This window comes from Malania oleifera, chromosome 1 (assembly GCF_029873635.1).
Source record: "Malania oleifera isolate guangnan ecotype guangnan chromosome 1, ASM2987363v1, whole genome shotgun sequence".
Lineage (NCBI taxonomy): Eukaryota > Viridiplantae > Streptophyta > Magnoliopsida > Santalales > Ximeniaceae > Malania > Malania oleifera.
In genome coordinates, this window is record NC_080417.1 from 5,624,349 (window position 1) to 5,642,300 (window position 17,952).

At 37.0% G+C, this 17,952-nt stretch overlaps 1 protein-coding gene across 2 annotated transcripts; it reads right to left on the minus strand.

Annotated features, from left to right (window-relative positions):
- Positions 1 to 1,461: 1,461 nt before the first annotated feature.
- Positions 1,462 to 3,940, minus strand: LOC131150714 (cyclin-D5-1-like). Of its 2 annotated transcripts, XR_009135593.1 has the most exons (6): positions 3,408 to 3,940; positions 3,233 to 3,319; positions 2,827 to 3,115; positions 2,614 to 2,747; positions 1,906 to 2,493; positions 1,462 to 1,771 (listed from the first exon to the last, which is right to left on the minus strand). XR_009135593.1 is itself a non-coding variant. In XM_058101607.1 (5 exons), exons 1-5 carry the CDS (start codon positions 3,687 to 3,689, stop codon positions 2,275 to 2,277), a joined length of 1,011 nt encoding a protein of 336 aa, XP_057957590.1. In that variant the 5' UTR covers positions 3,690 to 3,940; the 3' UTR covers positions 1,462 to 2,274. The 2 variants fall into 2 exon arrangements, 1 of the variants encoding a protein (XP_057957590.1); XM_058101607.1 differs by having other exon boundaries at positions 1,462 to 2,493.
- Positions 3,941 to 17,952: the final 14,012 nt, after the last annotated feature.

The window sequence follows — 17,952 nt, forward strand, 5'->3', positions numbered from 1 at the left end:
AACATTCAATTTCATCTTGTCCGATTCAGTATGGTTTCAATCTTGTAGTTAAGTTTTGGAATGTTGGACTAGGAGCAAATCCTTCTGTGTGAGAGAGAATTACAGTGTATGCTGTTGTTTACCGATGAAGTTAAATGAAACATTTTACCCAGTGACGATTCAAGCTAGTTTAAAGAATAAGAGAGCACTTTTCCTCATGGCAAAGAAGCACAGCTTCCTTTTGGCTGCCTATATGTGGCTGTTGATGCTATTCATACACAGCTTTATGCATTCTCAGTCAGAAGATGAGCTGCACAAATGATTAAACGAATGTATCATTACGGTCAAGACAAGGAGATAAACCACCAATTTTGAAATAGGCATGGGCTGCTTCTGCCTGTCTTACGAAACTGTCTTCCATTTTTCTGATATGTGTTTGTCCTGTCTTTCCACATCTGTACAACACTTTCAGGGAGTGCAGCTGAGCAAATGCCAGCCCTTCTCTACCAAAAATTGTAACGCTCTTCGCTTTTCCCTTGGCAAGTATTTGCTCATTCCTTAGCAGCATCATCAATCTTTATCCAGAAGAATACAAATTGTTGCCATAGGAAGTGTGTACCTGTACCAGTGGCTGAATTCATAATTTCTACATCAGAATTATGAGGCTGCAAACCCTACATCCATTGATCATGTGGTGAGACAGAACTTGCCAAGCCAAAACGTACAAGCATACCTAACGTCAATCCGAAAGCCAAATTTGGTTTTATGCTGAACTATTTTCTGAAGCTATAGGGTTGTAGTATTGTGCAGCTTATGTACTCCCTTCTAAATTAGCACCAAAGAACTTGAGACTAAAAAACGATGCTGTATGATGCATCCAGACTGGAAAATTCGGTGACAATGATAAGCACGTTGGAGGGTAGAATTCTGATGTTTGTTAAGGCACTCCCTTCCTTACACTAGCCTCCAAGCTGGTAAAAAAAAAAGAGGGAAAGGGGTGGGGGGGAGGAGAAAGAGGAGTATCTTTAAATCCATGATGCGGGTTGGGTCCTACATCACTGAAGGGAAGACAAATTTGAGCATTCACTTGAGTTGGCACAAACAGCAGCCTGGGGTGCAGTTATTTCTGATAAAAAGAAGAATAATTTTTTATTGCTGAATGTAGAGATTCCTCTTTGACATAAAAAATCAGCCAGGAGGCAAAAAATAAAATGTAAAAACACTAATGTTCCTTCTGTAAAATAAAATCTCCTGACTTGGCATGATTAATCAATCTTTTCATTTTCTTTCTTCTTCAATCTCTTTGGTAGCTGGTATAACGTTAAAGAGGAATAAGTAAGCAGCAGGAAAAACAACAAAAAGAGAGGGAAATTGATTCAATAAAAATATTCATCTATGGAGTCACTTGCGACAAGACTAGTGAAATTGACAATGGACTATCAATCTGATCAAGCAGTCAGAATCATTCAGATGCAATTCAACTACAGAAAAATCAGCAAAACAATTACTATTTGATTCCAAAAATGTTATCTTGGGGTTTCATGACCCCATACACAGTGCAAGCTAACAGTGAAATTGTGAAAGAGAAGCTTCCCACCTATCAAGAAGCAATCCCCAACATTCAAACAAATCCACTCACATTCACTTTTACATACTTTTTCACAGCCCAAATGCAACACAGATGCATTAAATCAAGCAAAAACAGCTCCTCAATCCTCATTGCTCATCCCTCATGACTTTCAGCCTTTTGAAGACATAGGAAGCACCCCAAGCCCCTCATCAAAAGGCAGGGCTGCAAGTGATGTATACATTTAATATTTCCTTAAAAAAAAGGAGGAAATAATTAAATAGAACAAAGGAAAAAGTGGGTTGGCAAATGCAGCATTCATGAAAAGCAAACACTCCTGAGAATAAGTAAAGACATACAGTTCTTAATGGCATTATGGACACTCCTTGGCCCTCACTTCCTTAATGCCTTCTGGACTTTAATCAGCTTCTCACTTCTCTTTGTAGGCTAAAGTCATCCTTTTTATTCATTTGCTTTCCCTTTTCTCCATCTGCTTGGGTGTGTCTGGCAGAGACTTTTCTTGGATATTGGAAAATGGAACCCCCAATCAAGTCCATATCATATGATGAAATAGTGGGTAACACTCACTCCTATCTAATAACAAGAATCAATTTCCTTTTCTTTTTTTTTTTCCTTTTTGGGGAGCAAAGAAAATCCTATAATCCAATCAAGAAACACTAATATTTGCAAAGAAGATCAAACTCCATTGCTAAAAAAATCAAATACCATCAACTATTTTTGAATGATTTTATGTAACCGACATTATCGTGGTTATTGAATGTGAGTTTTCTTTTAGCGCCCACAGTTGTGATGATGGAAGAGTTATCGTTATCACCAGCAGAGCTTGAATGTGTTGCCAACAACTTCGGTGAAATCACTGATTTGGGTGACTTAATTTTTGCCATCTCTATTTGCCGCATTAACTTATAACAAGAAAATATATGTTCCTGCAGAAGTACAGCACAGAATAGAGATCAGGACTAAACAATAACAAAACTGTGATACATTATTTTTGCTATTAATGTGGAAATCAATAGTAAAAAGGATAAGTTATTTAAAATACACACAATTTCTATCGACTCCCATGATGGGATCAAGCTTATCTTCAGCTCCACGGCTGTTCTAGATAATTGGGTATCAAATGTTGCTAAGACTGCGGCTGCAGCAATTACTAATGCTCGATTATCCATCAAATTGATATCTGGTTGACAGAAGTTAAGTTAATAAACTGAATAAATTCAGTAATTAATTTGAACTTAGCAGTCACTGTATTGATTTACCTTTAATTACAGTCATCATAAAATCCACAGCGGTAGGGACTAGATCTTTCAGATTAGATTCATCAACAAATTTTTTGATAAAGTAATGGATGTAAACAAAGGGAGTGATTGAAGCCATTCTCCATTCCAAGGCATTCAAGACTTGCAATTCCATTCTCTGAATCGCACTGCTTCCAAAACCGGATTCCGCTGGATATGCAGATAGTGCGGGTGCTGTACGCTCTTCCATCTTTGCCGCTAAAGACAAACACGCCACTGATAATAATCGAACAGCCCAAAATTTCCCATTCTGTTGACAGCAAACAACATCCACAAATCACCATCTAATCTAATAAGCAAACGGGCAAAAACCCATTTCTGCAGAAAAGGAGGATTGAGAGAGTGAAGGAGGGATAGAGATGCTTACAGCAATGGGTTTTCTTGAAAGGTACCGATCGAAGTAAATCACAGATACATAAGCTGTACGGAAATGGAACCCAAAGTGTGTTCGGGTCTGAATCGAAACACAAAAACTCTGAAGAACTCGCCCAAGCAAACTATACCATACACAGAAAGAAAGAAAGAGGGAAAGATTAACAAACCTTGAGAATCCATTCGATCTCATCCAATCTAGCGCATTTCAGCCATTCTTTGCCCAGGGACGATGAAGCGTCATCGGGGTATGATGGGCTTCTCGACCCAAGACAAGTGGGTTCTTCCCGAATCAACTTCTCGACATATTCGTCTTCCCCCTGCTCGGAAACAGAGCAGGGGTTCAAGCTATATGGATCATTATCGACGGCGGCGACCTGTTCGCTCAACGAAGATGAGTCTTCGTGGCAGAGAAGGCTGGAGAGGGAGAACTTGGCGTCGGAGAACCCCATTGGCGTTTCTCTGCATCTACGCAGGAAGAAAACCACAATAACGGAGTACGGAATTTAAAGATTCAAAGTTCTGAATCCACAGTGATAAGAATAAGAATCCGAATTGATTTGGTTTGCGGAAATCTATGAAGACGAGGAATCGGGTGGTGGTGGGTGGCTTTGGCTTCTCTCCGGGGACGGAAGATAGAGAATATGGGCTGCGGCTTTGGTGCCGCCAAATTTTGGGGATGAGATATAGGGAGCCGTTCTTCAGCGGTTATACAGCCCACTATACTATTACTACATTCCCTCCCCCAAAAAATTTCCAAAACTAGTCACGTGCCATGCTTGTGCTTGGTTTTCATTTTTTTTTTCTTTTTACTTCCTTTTTCTTGTAAGTTTTTGTTTCTGATATAAACTATTAAATTATATTAGCTATTTAATAATGTGAATTAAAAATTTATAATGTCTATTTTTGAAAACTATTATTCTCATATTTTCATTCCCTTATTTTTACAATATATTTAAATTTTGACCAAAGTCAAATTGCGGGTTTGTTACATTTGTAATTTTGAAAAATAATTTAAATTCTAAATTTTAAATTTTAAACCAGATCAAATTTCAGATTTGTCACATAAATAATTTTTAAAAATAATTTAAAATTTAAAAATATCTTTATATATAACTACTCATTATCTCGATATTTTTTTTCTTTAATATTAGAAAGTAAATTTTTCAAACTCGATCTAATTTTTTAAATACCTAAAATACCCTTTTACCTGTCCATAACTATGGTTCTCTTAAAATAATTTAGAGGTAAAATTTTTCAACATAGTAAATTTATGCGACACATTTTCGTGAAAATTTTCTCTCCTAAGTTTGTTCTTAATTAATTAAAGGTGCAAACAGCTGTGGGATGGTAAGTTTTGTCCCATACATCAGAGCCAGACGGACTGTCCCAATAGCAGCAGGGGGTCTGATGACCCTCTGTATTTGTATGGCACCCTGCCCAAATGCCAATTCCACAAGTTCTTATCATGTGTCCTACTCTGAACCACTATATGTAAAGTGCTTTATATGTGCCGAATATGATGAAAGCAATTTTTTTAGTTAACAATATTAGAGATGAACATTATTCAATTCGATATTTAAAAAAATATGGTTTTGTGAGTGTAAATTAATTCAAATCTTAGATTTGAATATGAGTGAATCTGAACAAATCCAAATTTATACAAATCTAAATTTAAATCATCTTCCATATAAGAAGACTCCTCAAATCAAGCTTCCAATCACAAGTCGCTAACATTATGTTTGTAATAAATATCAAATATTAATGTGAAGCTTAATTTTAGTTCTCTTGACCAGAATAAAGTTTGTGTACGTATATATATGCTAATACAATAAAGTGAAAAAGTATGGAAGATTTCTCCATTGACAATAACAAGAATCTTTGTTCATATTTCTCAAAACTTCATCATGTTATCAGTAGAGCCAACCTCCACCGAGCCTTCGATCCCTTCCTCTGACAATACCCATAACCCGATTGTAACCCCAGCATCTCCAACAGACATTCCCCTTATTGCTCTCAATATCACTGCTCAGGTCAACAAAAAACTCACTCCTTCCACCTTTCCTCAATGGCGTGCCCAGTTTGAAGCACTGCTCATTGGATATAATATCCTTGATTATGTTACGGCTGATAAGCGTTGCCCTAAACCCAATGATCCCTCCACTTCCGCTCATCAAAGAACACACAGGATGAGACAAGATAAGTTTATCCTCGGTGCCATTTTGGACTCCACTATTACACCCTTCATCTCCATTGCCAAAACCTCCCAAGAAGCATGGCAAAAATTACACATAATGTACGCAAGCAAGTCTCAGACTAGGGCAATGCAACTTAAGGAGGAACTTACTCTTATCAAAAAGGGAAATCAATCAATTCAAGAGTACCTCCACACAGTCAAGTCTCTCCCAGATGCAATCTCCCTCATCGATCATCCAATCTCTGACGATGATCTGACACTTTACATCCTCAACGGTCTGGGTGCTGATTTTCGCGAGATCGCGGCTCCTATTCGTGCCTGGGAACGCCCTCTCACCTTTGAGGAGTTACATGACCTTCTTGTAGGTCATGATGTGAACCTCCATCACCTCAAAGCCACATCCCAGCAGTTGGTGGTCTCTGCAAACTACTCTACACAGCAATCTGGCTCTGGTTCCTCTTTTGGAGGCCATTCTTCCACGGGCTTCTCAAAACCAAATGGTTCTGACCGCAGCAATAAAGCCCTACAAAACCACAACTCTCAGGCCCAATACCAAAAAACCAGCGGCCCACAATACAATAAGAAGCCTAGGTCTAATGGCAAGCGACGTTACACACCCAAATGCCAACTATGTTAACAATTAGGCCATACTGCTAAATATTGTGCTCGTGTCCAATTTCTTGCAGCAACGGCCAACTGTGCCTCCACTGTACCAGCCCCAAACACAAAGTGGCTTATAGACTTCGCAGCCTCCCACAATATCACTGGTGATTTGGCTAATTTATCTGTCCATACTGAATACGATGGCATTTACGAGGTTGTCATCGGTGATGGTTCAGGTTTGCATGTCTCTCACATTGGTTCATTGGTTCTTCACTCACCCACATGCTCTTTTCATTTAAATGATACCCTTTGTGTTCCCAATATTCGAAAAAATCTTATCTTTGTTCATCATTTTACCACTCACAATCATGTTTTTGTTGAGTTTTATCCCTCTTTTTTTCTTGTCAAGGATCAGACCACAGGGGTGGTTCTACTCAAAGGTGTGTGTGAAAATGGTGTTTACACTCTTCCGGAGTCAATGGTGAAGTCTTTTCCACCTATGGTTGCAAACGTCCATGAACGGACCTCCGTTGAAGGGTACTAGCACAAACGTCTTGGGCATCCATCTCATAAAATTGTCCTACACCTTGTCAACTTTTTTTCTCTTCCAATAAAAAGGGAAAAAAAAATTTCTCTCATCTTTGTACTTCTTGTTCCATTAATAAAGCTCACGAGCTCCCATTTTGGCAAAATTGTCTTCAAAGTCATGCCCCTCTTGACTTAATCTATACTGATGTTTGGGGACACTCCAATACTATTGGCATTGATGAATCCCGTTATTATCTCATTTTAGTTGATTATTTCACGAAATATATTTGGTTTTATCCTATGGAAACAAATCTAGTGTCAGCACAATATTTCCCCAATTTAAACATCTTGTTGAAACCAGATTTCAATCCAAAATCAAAACCATATATTCAGATAACGGTGGTGAGTTTACGACTTTAAAAAAATATTTTTCCATTCATGGATAAGCCACTTTACAACCACTGCTCGTACACTGCAACAAAATGGCGTTTTTAAGCGTCGTCACCGTCACTTAGTGGAAACGGACCTTACTCTATTACATGATGCTTCTCTACCCTTGACATATTGGCCCTATGCCTTTTCCACTGCGACATACCTTATTAACCGTCAACCAACCCCTCACCTTCAAAACATATCTCCATTTGAAGCATTATTTAAACAACCACCAAACTATTTGAAGCTAAAAAAATTTGGCTTTTTATGCTTTCCACTCACTCGGCCATATAACAAAAACAAAATGCAGCCCAAAGTAGTTCCCTGTCTCTTCGTGGGCTATTCCTTGACCCAAAATGCCTACAAATGTCTTGATCCATCTACCAACAAAATGTATCACTCCAGGCATGTTCTGTTTGATGAAACCCAAAATGGTCTCTCTGAAAAACCAGCATTATCGTTGTCCTCAGCCAGTGCTTCACCGCTTCCCAGCGTGCCTCCATTCATTTAGCAGCCTTCACCAATGACTTCGGCAAAAGCGAACACCTTCGCATCAATCCCAGGTACTGTCTCTCTCTCACTTCTTCTCTTTATTCCCGGCATCTTAACTTTGTTTTCTCATGCCCTAACTCCCTTGCATCGCATGACATTGCGACATCATCCTCACATTCGCATGAACCCATTGATTTAAACCTTGGTCACATACCAAATACCTGTGACTCGTCTGCACAATAGCCTACGCGAACCTACTGCATGACCACTCGGTGGATGAATAACATCCATAAACTCAAACAACTAAATTCCACAACCCAACATCCCATTCCCAGCACCATTGAACCAACTTGTGTGGGACACGCTCTTCTTGAACCACACTAGAGAACAGCCATGTCAGAAGAACTCACTGCCCTTATGCGCCATGGCACATGTCTTGGGAATTTAAAGTTGGAGAAACCATATAAAATGTTTTAGTAAAAACATCAATACGTGTCAATCAATTTAAAGTTGGAGAAATTACGCAAGGATCGACATTTCTACATCGTCGTGCACGTTGTCCCGAGAAGGTAAGTTTGTTCATCAACTTATGAGAATTTGCTATTTTTAATTTTTTATGTCTACGTGTGTGATGGTATTCTCTAAATTGAACAAAAGTCTTTTTTTGAATTGTTGAAATTGATTTTTTTTTTTTTCAAGAATGACTATAAATATTGAGTTTGAATGAATATCTATAAATAACATTGTCTTTCTTATTCTCATCCTCTTAATGTCCAATGTGATTTACATTTTGATTGAATTAGTATGAATAATTTAGAATTACCTTCTAGATTGCTATTAGCACTAACGAGTTTTTTTTCTTAGTGGATTATTTAAAAAGAATGTAATTATTTAAGTAAAAAATGAAGTCGACAATACTTAATTCCAAGTATCCTTTTAATATTTATTTATGTTGTTTTTAATTTTTTGGGGCATGGGCATCTTAATTAATAAGCAATTAAAAGTTCAATTGAAGATAAACTAAACTAGTTCAATTCATCATTGGAGATGTATTTCTTTATTTCCAATTAATTGATAAAATTAAAAGCTGAATATTATTGAGAGTGCTTGCTTAATTGGATTATGGATATGATTAATTAACAATTTCAAGTCCCTGGAAAAATTATTAATCAAGTTACCCTATTAATTAATGGATTACATATAACATCATGCATAAATGCATGCATGGTCCTCATCCAAATACACATGGAAGATCCCATGCATACATACATATAGGGGTGTCGTTGGTTCGGCCAAATTCGATTAATTAGCCAAAATTTTCGATTAACAATAATCTCTAACCGAAGCGATCAAACAAGGTGTTGTAATTGAATTGTACCCGACCGAACCAACTTTTCGAGTAGTTCGATTAACCGAATCTGACAGAAATAATTTAAAATTAATTATAAAAATAAAATATGATTACAAATTTTAAAATTATCTATAAAATTAATGTTTACCTTTTCTTTTAATTGTAAGAGTTGAATTAGGAGAATGACCTTGATTTAATAAATAAATTAAGAATATTAAATAATTATATAATATATAATATATCAGTTATATTTAATATTACTAATTTATATTTATTTTTTAATTAATTAGTAATTCGGTTAACTAAATTAAAATTTCCTATACTTTAACCAAAAATCAAATATCTGAAATTATCTAAATTTGTAACCAAATCGAACCGAACCGAATCTCTATCTTAATCGAATCAAACCACACGAATTTTATTGATTAATTCGGTTAAACCTGAATTATGCCCACCTGTGTGTGTGCGCGCGCGGGGGGTTGATGAAACAAAGGATAATTAAACGTAATAATATAAATTTGATAGTGGGGTCTAGCTAGGCAGCATTGATGATGTTATGCCAACACACGTGAACATAATTGCATGCAGGGGAGGAGCGTGGTCACGTGCGGCGGGCAGACCCATTGGCCAATATTGGATCATGAGGAGAGAGAGAGAGAGGGGGGGGGGGGAGAGAGAGTCCTCGTCTCATCAAATGAAAAGGGGGTCCCCAAGGATATATATATATATATATATATATATATATATATATATATTATATAATAAAAGTAAGATAAGTGAGAGGCATTTTGGGGGTGGCGGGGTTTAGGGTTTTGCAGTGGTGTATGTTACAGTATGTATGTATATGATATGATCTAATTTTGGGGACGAGAGCTGCGGCAGAGGAAGTAAGGAACCTTTGACCCATATATATAACTGGCCGGCCGGAAACCCAAGACGGTCAGCAGCTTTGACCGGTCGTGCTGACATACACCACTTGCACTGCCGCCTCCCAGGATTCTAATAATTTAATATTAGAAGCTGGGTTATATAGAAGCTAAGTCGTATTGTACGAATAGTAACGTTCGGCTGAATAAACGGTCGATTCGATCAAATTCGATTAATTAATTGAATTAATCAAAATTTTTGATTAATGAGAACTGTTAACTGAACCAACCTAATAGAGAGGTCTCACTGAGCCGAACCTGACCGAATTACCTTTTCAGGTAATTCGGTTAACCAAATTTAATCGAATTAATTTGAAATTAATTAATAAAAATATAATATAATTGTAGATTTTTTTTACCAAATTCTAATTAACATATTAACAAATTAACATATACAAATTAACATATTAACAAATTAACATATATATACTAATTAACATATTAACAAATTAACATATATACTAACTAACATATTAACAAATTAACATATACTAATTTATATTTAAATTTTAATTAATTATTAAATTGGTTATTTCGGTTACCCGAATTAACATTCCTTTTAACTGAACCGATTAACCAATTAACTGAACTTTGTAAAATCATTACCGAACCGACCGATCTTGTGTTCTTAACCGAATCGAATCGACCAATTTCGGTCGATCAATTCGATTAATTCAGGTTTCTTCGAATTATGCTCACCCCTACTAGACGTCATGAAAAGGTTCATGTTTTAGTGTCATTAGGTCCCTGATATTACTAAAATCACCCAATTTAATAGAAAATGAAGTTCTAATCTCTCAAATCCGAAAAAAAAAAAGCCCTAATCTCTCAAAGTTTCCATGTCTGGCCGACGCTCTCATCCCCTGCCTCGCCGAGTTGCCGCGTGCGTCATTGGGTCGCCACCACTGTCCCAAGTTGCTGCTGCCCTCATAGAGTCATAGGTCCTCACTATCTCCCTCACTGTTGCGGCCTCCCTCGCAGTTATCTCTTGCCTTGCCGAGTTACCATGTGTATCGTTGGGTCACTGCCGCCACCCTCGCGATCACCGCCCCCCTCGCCAAGTCTCTGCCCCCTTGCCTACTCATAAAAGTTATGGCCAAGTACCCCCACTAGGGGTGAGCAAAATTCGGTGAAAACCGAATTAATCGAATTAACCGGCCGAAATTGGTCGGTTCGGTTCGGGTAAAAATCCCGGTTCGGTCGGTTCGGTTATAATTCCACAAAATTTCGGTTAATCGGTTTCAGTTCGGTTAAGGGTAAAAAAATTTTGGTTAACCGAATTAACCGAATTACTAATTAATTAGATTTTAAATATAATTTATGAATATAAATTTTGCTTATGCAAGTGCATGAAGGAGTTTAATTAACATATTTCGATTCTTTGTTTTACGGTAAAATATTATTTTCATTAATAAAATTAATAAATAAGGTATTTAATTAAGTTAGATTTGGTTTTAAAAAAAATTTATAATTGTATTATATTTCTAACAATTAATTTTAAATGATTTCGGTTAAAATCGGTTAACCGAATTACCCGAATGGGCAATTCGGTCGGGGTCGGTTCGGTTTCCATCGTCAATTCGGTCGGTTCGGTTAATGGTTTTATTTAACCGAATTTTTCGGTTAATTCGGTTAATTACCCGAATTTAACCGAACCGACCGTTTGCTCACCCCTAACCCCCACCCCCCTGTCCCCTCCTACCTACTCACAACATTAAAGTTTTACTGGCGATTAGGGGTGTACAAAATTTACCGAAAAACCGAGAACCGGACCGAAACCAAACCGTTTGAAGCTTCGGTTCGGTTTTTCGGTTTCGGTAATCGGTTTCGGTTTTGAACATATAAAAAATAGATTTTCGGTTTCAGTTTCGGTTTCACTAAAAAACCGAACCGTAAAAAACCGAAAACTAACTATAATTTTAAAATAATTATATCCTGGGAACTTTGATTACAAGTGCATGTGGAAAAAATAATTATACCTACATTATTTTTTTAATTTAAATTATTGGCTTATACTTTCTCAAGGAGTGAGGAAGGATTTTATAAAAGAGGAATGAGAACCAAAACTTTCCATTTTGGCCATGTGGGATGAGTGCTATTGGGAAGAAGGACCGAACCAATAGCAGCCTGCAACGGTGCTACTACCAGTCTACCACAGCAGGCAAGGCATCATCTTCTCCATCTCACGCTCACACAGCAGGCAACGCACAGCAACTGCAACGCCCACATCTCCAGTAACGCCCAGTCGCCCACACTCATGTTCACACAGACACACACAGCAACGCCCACGCTCACGCTCACACAGACACACACAGCAACTGCAACGCCCACATCTCCAGTTCTCCACGCCCACGCTCACACTGTCAGTGTACACGGTTCGGTTATTGCCAAAATCGTCAACCGAACCGAACCTCTTGATTTTTAAAACTACTGAACCGCAACCGAACCATATACCGTCGGTTTAAAACCAAACCAAACCGTTTATTTTACGGTTTAGTTAAGTTATTTCGTTTTTACCAAATTTTAGACTAACAAAATAAAAACATAATTATATGAAGCCAGCCACAGCCAACTAGGCCACGGCTTTAGGGCTTTGACTGCAAAGCCCAGCACAAAAGAGATTCAGCAGATCCAACTTCAATAAATAGGGTGAGGAAAATTTTTTCTTCCCATTTCCAACCAATGGGGGATTGCCAAAGCAGTAGAGCACCAAGATAATGTCGGCGTCAGTCCGTGACCGTGAGCGACTGGCGTGGGTGACGGGCGTGAGCGTGGGCGTGACCGTGAGCAACTGGCGTTGCTGTGTGTGTCTGTGTGAGCATGAGCGTGGGCGTGACCATGAGCGACTGTCGTGGGCGACGGGCGTGAGCGTGGGCGTTGCTGTGTGCCTGTGTGTGACAGTGTGAGCGTGGCGTGGAGAACTGGAGATGTGGGCGTTGCAGTTGCTGTGTGTGTCTGTGTGAGCGTGAGCGTGGGCGTTGCTGTGTGTGTCTGTGTGAACGTGAGTGTGGGCGACTGGGCGTTACTGGAGATGTGGGCGTTGCAGTTGCTGTGCGTTGCCTGCTGTGTGTGTCTGTGTGAGCGTGAGATGGAGAAGATGATGCCTTGCCTGCTGTGGTAGACTGGTAGTAGCACTGTTGTAGGCTGCTATTGGTTCGGTCATTCTTCCCAATAGCATTCATCCCACATGGCCAAAATGGGAAGTTTTGGTTCTCATTCCTCTTTTATAAAATCCTTCCCCACTCCTTGAGAAAGTATAAGCCAATAATTTAAATTAAAAAAATAATGTAGGTATAATCATTTTTTCCACATGCACTTGTAATCAAAGTTCCCAGGATATAATTATTTTAAAATTATAGTCGGTTTTTGGTTTTTACGGTTCGGTTTTTTAGTGAAACCGAAACTGAAATCGAAAATCTATTTTTTATATGTTCAAAACCGAAACCGAAAAACCGAACCGAAGCTTCAAACGATTCGGTTTCGGTCCGATTCTCGATTTTTCGGTAAATTTTGTACACCCCTAACTGTCACACACAGGCACACAACAACGCCCACGCTCACGCCTGTCGCCCACGCCAGTTGCTCATGGTCACGCCCACGCTCACGCTCACACAGACACACACAGCAACGCCAGTCGCTCACAATCACGCCCATGCTCATGCCCGTCGCCCACGCTAATTGCTCACGGTCACGGACTCACGCCGACATTATCTTGGTGCTCTACTGCTTTGGCTGTCCCACATTAGTTGGAAATGGGAAGAAAAAATTTTCCTCACCCTATTTATTGAAGTTGGATCTGCTGAATCTCTTCCGTGCTGGACTTTACAATCAAAGCCCTAAAGCCGTGGCCCAGTTGGCTGTGGCTAGCTTCATATAATTATTTTTTTATTTTGTTAGTCTAAAATTTGGTAAAACTGAAATAACCGAACCGAACCGTAAAATAAACGGTTTGGTTTGGTTTTAAACCGAGGGTATACGGTTCGGTTGCGGTTCAGTAGTTTTAAAAATCGAGAGGTTCGGTTCAGTTGACGATTTTGGCAATAACCAAACCGAACCGAACCATGTACACCCCTGCTAGCAAATGCACTAATGCATACATTGGTTCAAGGATTGAGATATAATCCATAAAGAAAAGACTCATGTACCCCAAACTCATAACACCTACAACAGATGAAATAAACATGATGCTTCCTCATCACAGTGCTTTTAGAAGTGGATGTGCAAGTTAGGCCATATAGTATGTAGACTCTAAATTGGCAGTCATGATCTTTGAGTATTCTTCAATAATGTACTCGATAGTTGGTTTCTTGAAATTTATCACATCATTAAGACTCTAAAAATGATTCTTTCCAAATTTTTGATACAAATATCAGCAACTGGGAATGCATAGTTACTTATCACCTAGGGTAGACAAGAACAAAAATACATTAGAATTCATGTCTAACAATTAAAAAAATTAAGGTCATCTCATGGTGAAGATTTTCGTATCATCATTAATGATGTAAATAAATGATGATAAGTTGTTTGAAAGGGTTTAGGTTTTAGAAGCAACATGACAATAGTTAAAGATTAATCAAACTACTTGCACATAAGTTCGCTATAAAGTGTCATATCAGAAGTTTCATGCTCAACTTTAGAGTAGTAATGCAGAGTACGTGTAAAGTTGAGTTGTATTGAGTAGTGACACAAAACAACGGTGTACAAATTCCTTACGCTTTCCCCAAAGTTTCCTGTCCCAGACTTTGCCTCTACAGACAACGAAACACAATATATACTATAGATTAATCACAATATACTTAACTTCTCTCATGATAATATAATATTAAAAGTTTTATATGCAACGCCCCAAAAAATAATACGCACAAAAGTGAAAAAATTAAAAATTAAAAAATTAAAAAAAATAATTAATTAATTAAAATAATTAAATTATTATTAATTAAATAATATAATGTAATAATATATTAATATAATATTTTATATATATATATATATATATATATATATATATATATATATATATATAAGTTAACATCAAGCTTAAGGAATTTCAATCAATTTACAGAGAACACACACCCCCCCTTCTTCACGAATGCTCTCTCTCTCTCTCTCCCTCTCCTCAATTTTTTTGGCGAAACCTGCACCAATTAAAGAATGAAATATATATTTAGGTTCCAATTTCAGTCACCAACGTTTTAACCAGAGTGGATTCGTCGTTTGGACATCGTAGGCACCACTCTAGGGTTAAGGTAAGGGGAATAGATTATGTCAGGTTTATTTTAAAAATATTCCCGATTAAATTTGAGTACGTGAATTTATTTAGATTTATGTTAATTAAAATATGCCCGATTTAAATTGAGTATGTGAAATTAATTATATCTATGTTCAGATTTTATTTTAAAAATATGCTTGAATTAAATTAAACTGCGGGGATTTGGTTATATCAGATTTTTGAGAATATTTGGAAAATAAATTAATCTGTAGGAATTTGAGTATATCGGGTTTTCTTGGAATATAATGGAATTAAATTAACTAGGTGAAATTAATCATACCCTAGTTTTCAGCAAAATATATATTTTCCCCGAATAGTTTATTATAGTATGATTTATCAGTCAAATCTGGTAGTAATTATATTATGATTTATCAGTCAAATCGTGTGACATGAGAATAATTATTATTGTATGATTAAACATGATGGCTTTTATATAGTAATGAAATGACAGTTCAGACGACTTTATGACGAGTTCAAGCAGCTTATGCTGAGTTATGAAATGATAGTTTTTTTCAAAGTTATGATATGACAATTTTATACAGAGATACATAGTTATATATAGACAGAGATGTACAATTTTATATAGAAATATACAGTTTTATACAGAATTATAGTATGACGGTTTTATACCGAATTGTGAAAATGAGATCATGTTACTGTATTATTTATATAAATTGCATTATATGATTTAAGAACCCTAATGGACCAAAGATTTACAGATTGCTCGGTACCGTAGCTACAGTGATATAGTAGTGCAACCACGCTATTGTGTGATCCGAAGAGGGGGTGAATTGGGTTTTAAAAACTTTTTGACTAAATTTAAACATATTGCCGATTCACCACAAATCATATCTCATTCACAATGCAAACGTGTATATAAAATAATTGAACTGTGAGTGCAAGCATACACATGTGCAGCATATCTCATTTAAAATAAAGGTATGTATGCAAATAATATAATAGTAAATAAATAGGCATACACATACTGAATTTAAAGTACAGAAATTTAAAGGAGATAGGGAGAGAGCGACACAAGATATTTGTTATCGAGGTTCGGCCAAATCGGCCTATGTGGGGCCTTGGGCATACCCCCCAACGATTACACTATCCCTACTCACTTAAATGGGCGAAACAGAAGCCGTTTACATCCTTTCCTCACGGAGCGAGGAAAACCTCAATTCAATTTTCAGGCTGAATCGAATTGTTCTCACTTACGAGACTGAGATTCCTCAGTTCAATTTTTGGGTTGAATCAAACTGATCTCACTTACAGGGCTGAGACTCCCCAGTTCAATTCCGGGTTGAACCCAACCGATACATTAAAATCATTTTTGTAGAAAATAATGCTTATGAAAATACAAACTAAGATGTACACATTTAAACTCAAACAAATGCACTATCTAATGATATGAGTTATGCTTAGTAGAGTAAGAGTGCTTAAAATATTTAAACCCTAATTAAAAAATTTCTCCAAAAATATATTTCAATAATAATATAGGAGAACCTAGGGTTTTGCTCTTCCAATAATTTTTGCACAAATAATATATATATATATATATATATATGAATATATATATATATATATATATATATATATAAATGAGAAATATGTTCTACAACAAAGATTTTTGTAAATAAAAGTGTTTGGAGAATCTGAGATTTTAAGCTCAAGAGTATATGTGCAATAAATACAATTAAAAGCCCAAACAAAATACTCTCTTTAAAAAAAATATATATTTCAAAAAATATAACAAAGAGAGTTGGAGAGTATGAAAAATTTAACCCCAAAATGATTTTTGAAATAAAACAGTATGTGGGGAACTTTGATTAAGTGAAAATTTTGAGAGAAAATATTTGTTAATCAAAGTTCCTAATTTGGAGTAGTGAGGGGGTATTTATAGATTTTTTAAAAATTATGACCGTTGGGGACACGCTCAATATTTTGGAAAACTTTAATTAAAAATTAATGATGTTTTAGTCCTTAAAAAAAATTTCCCAACTCGAGAGGTTCGGTCGACCATATAGAGAGTTCGGTTGACCATATTGACAAGTTCGATCGACCAAGGAACTTTTGAACTACAAGTTTGGTCGACCGTCTTAAGGTGATTTTGAACCCTTCGAGGTTCAGTCGACCAACTCAAGTTCGGTTGACCAATTTCATAAGTTCGGTCAACCAGGTCATTTTATAACTAGGAGTTCGGTCGACCGGAGCATTAGGAATTTCCCACGTGGTAGTTCGGTCGACCAGAGCGTTGAAGTTCATTTCACATTTAGTTGACCAAATGGTCAACTGTTGACCCTAGGGAGGTTCAGTCGACCGAAGGTCTATGTGTGTTCAGGTTCGGTCGACCGAACACAGTAAAGTTGTGCAATTAAGTCCTATTTTTGAAAATAAATTTCCCCTGATAGCATATATGAAAATGGGGACTTTCCTAAGTACAAGTGCAGAGATCTAGGGTCTCTCTAAGGTCTAGGCATTTTAATTTACTATAAAAAATCTGGCGTTGGTCGACCTTTGGTTGACCGAAGTCAACCCTAAGGTCTGTCTATGGTTTCTGTCTGAGCATAAAGACATATCATGCAGGGTGTATGCAGTTATTACAGACCAACATATAAAAACTTAAATGCATTATACAAATAAAATCAAAATGTCTTATTCTTAATCTTCTTTACTCTTTAACCTTCATGGAAAACGCTAGGAGAGTGTGAGCTTTATGTTCTAGTTGGCATCCATTTTTCGGTATCTTATGTTCATGCTGAAATGAAAACTTGTTCACACACTAAATACACACATAAGATACTGGTGGTTATTCAGCATCAAAACAGGGATCGAACTCAAAAAGCCAACATAATCGGAACAAATTTGTGTTTTGGGGTTCCTAGACACTACTCCAAAGTTGAGGTAAGAGTGAAAAATG

Bases quoted from the DNA above. Each gene is read 5' to 3' on its own strand.
- LOC131150714 (XM_058101607.1), bottom strand. From the start codon at position 3,689: ATGGGGTTCTCCGACGCCAAGTTCTCCCTCTCCAGCCTTCTCTGCCAC. The intron at 3,116-3,232 runs GTAAGCATCTCT...TGCTGTCAACAG, and splicing joins TTTCAAGAAAACCCATTGCT to AATGGGAAATTTTGGGCTGT. The intron at 2,494-2,613 runs GTGTGTATTTTA...GTACTTCTGCAG, and splicing joins CATGGGAGTCGATAGAAATT to GAACATATATTTTCTTGTTA.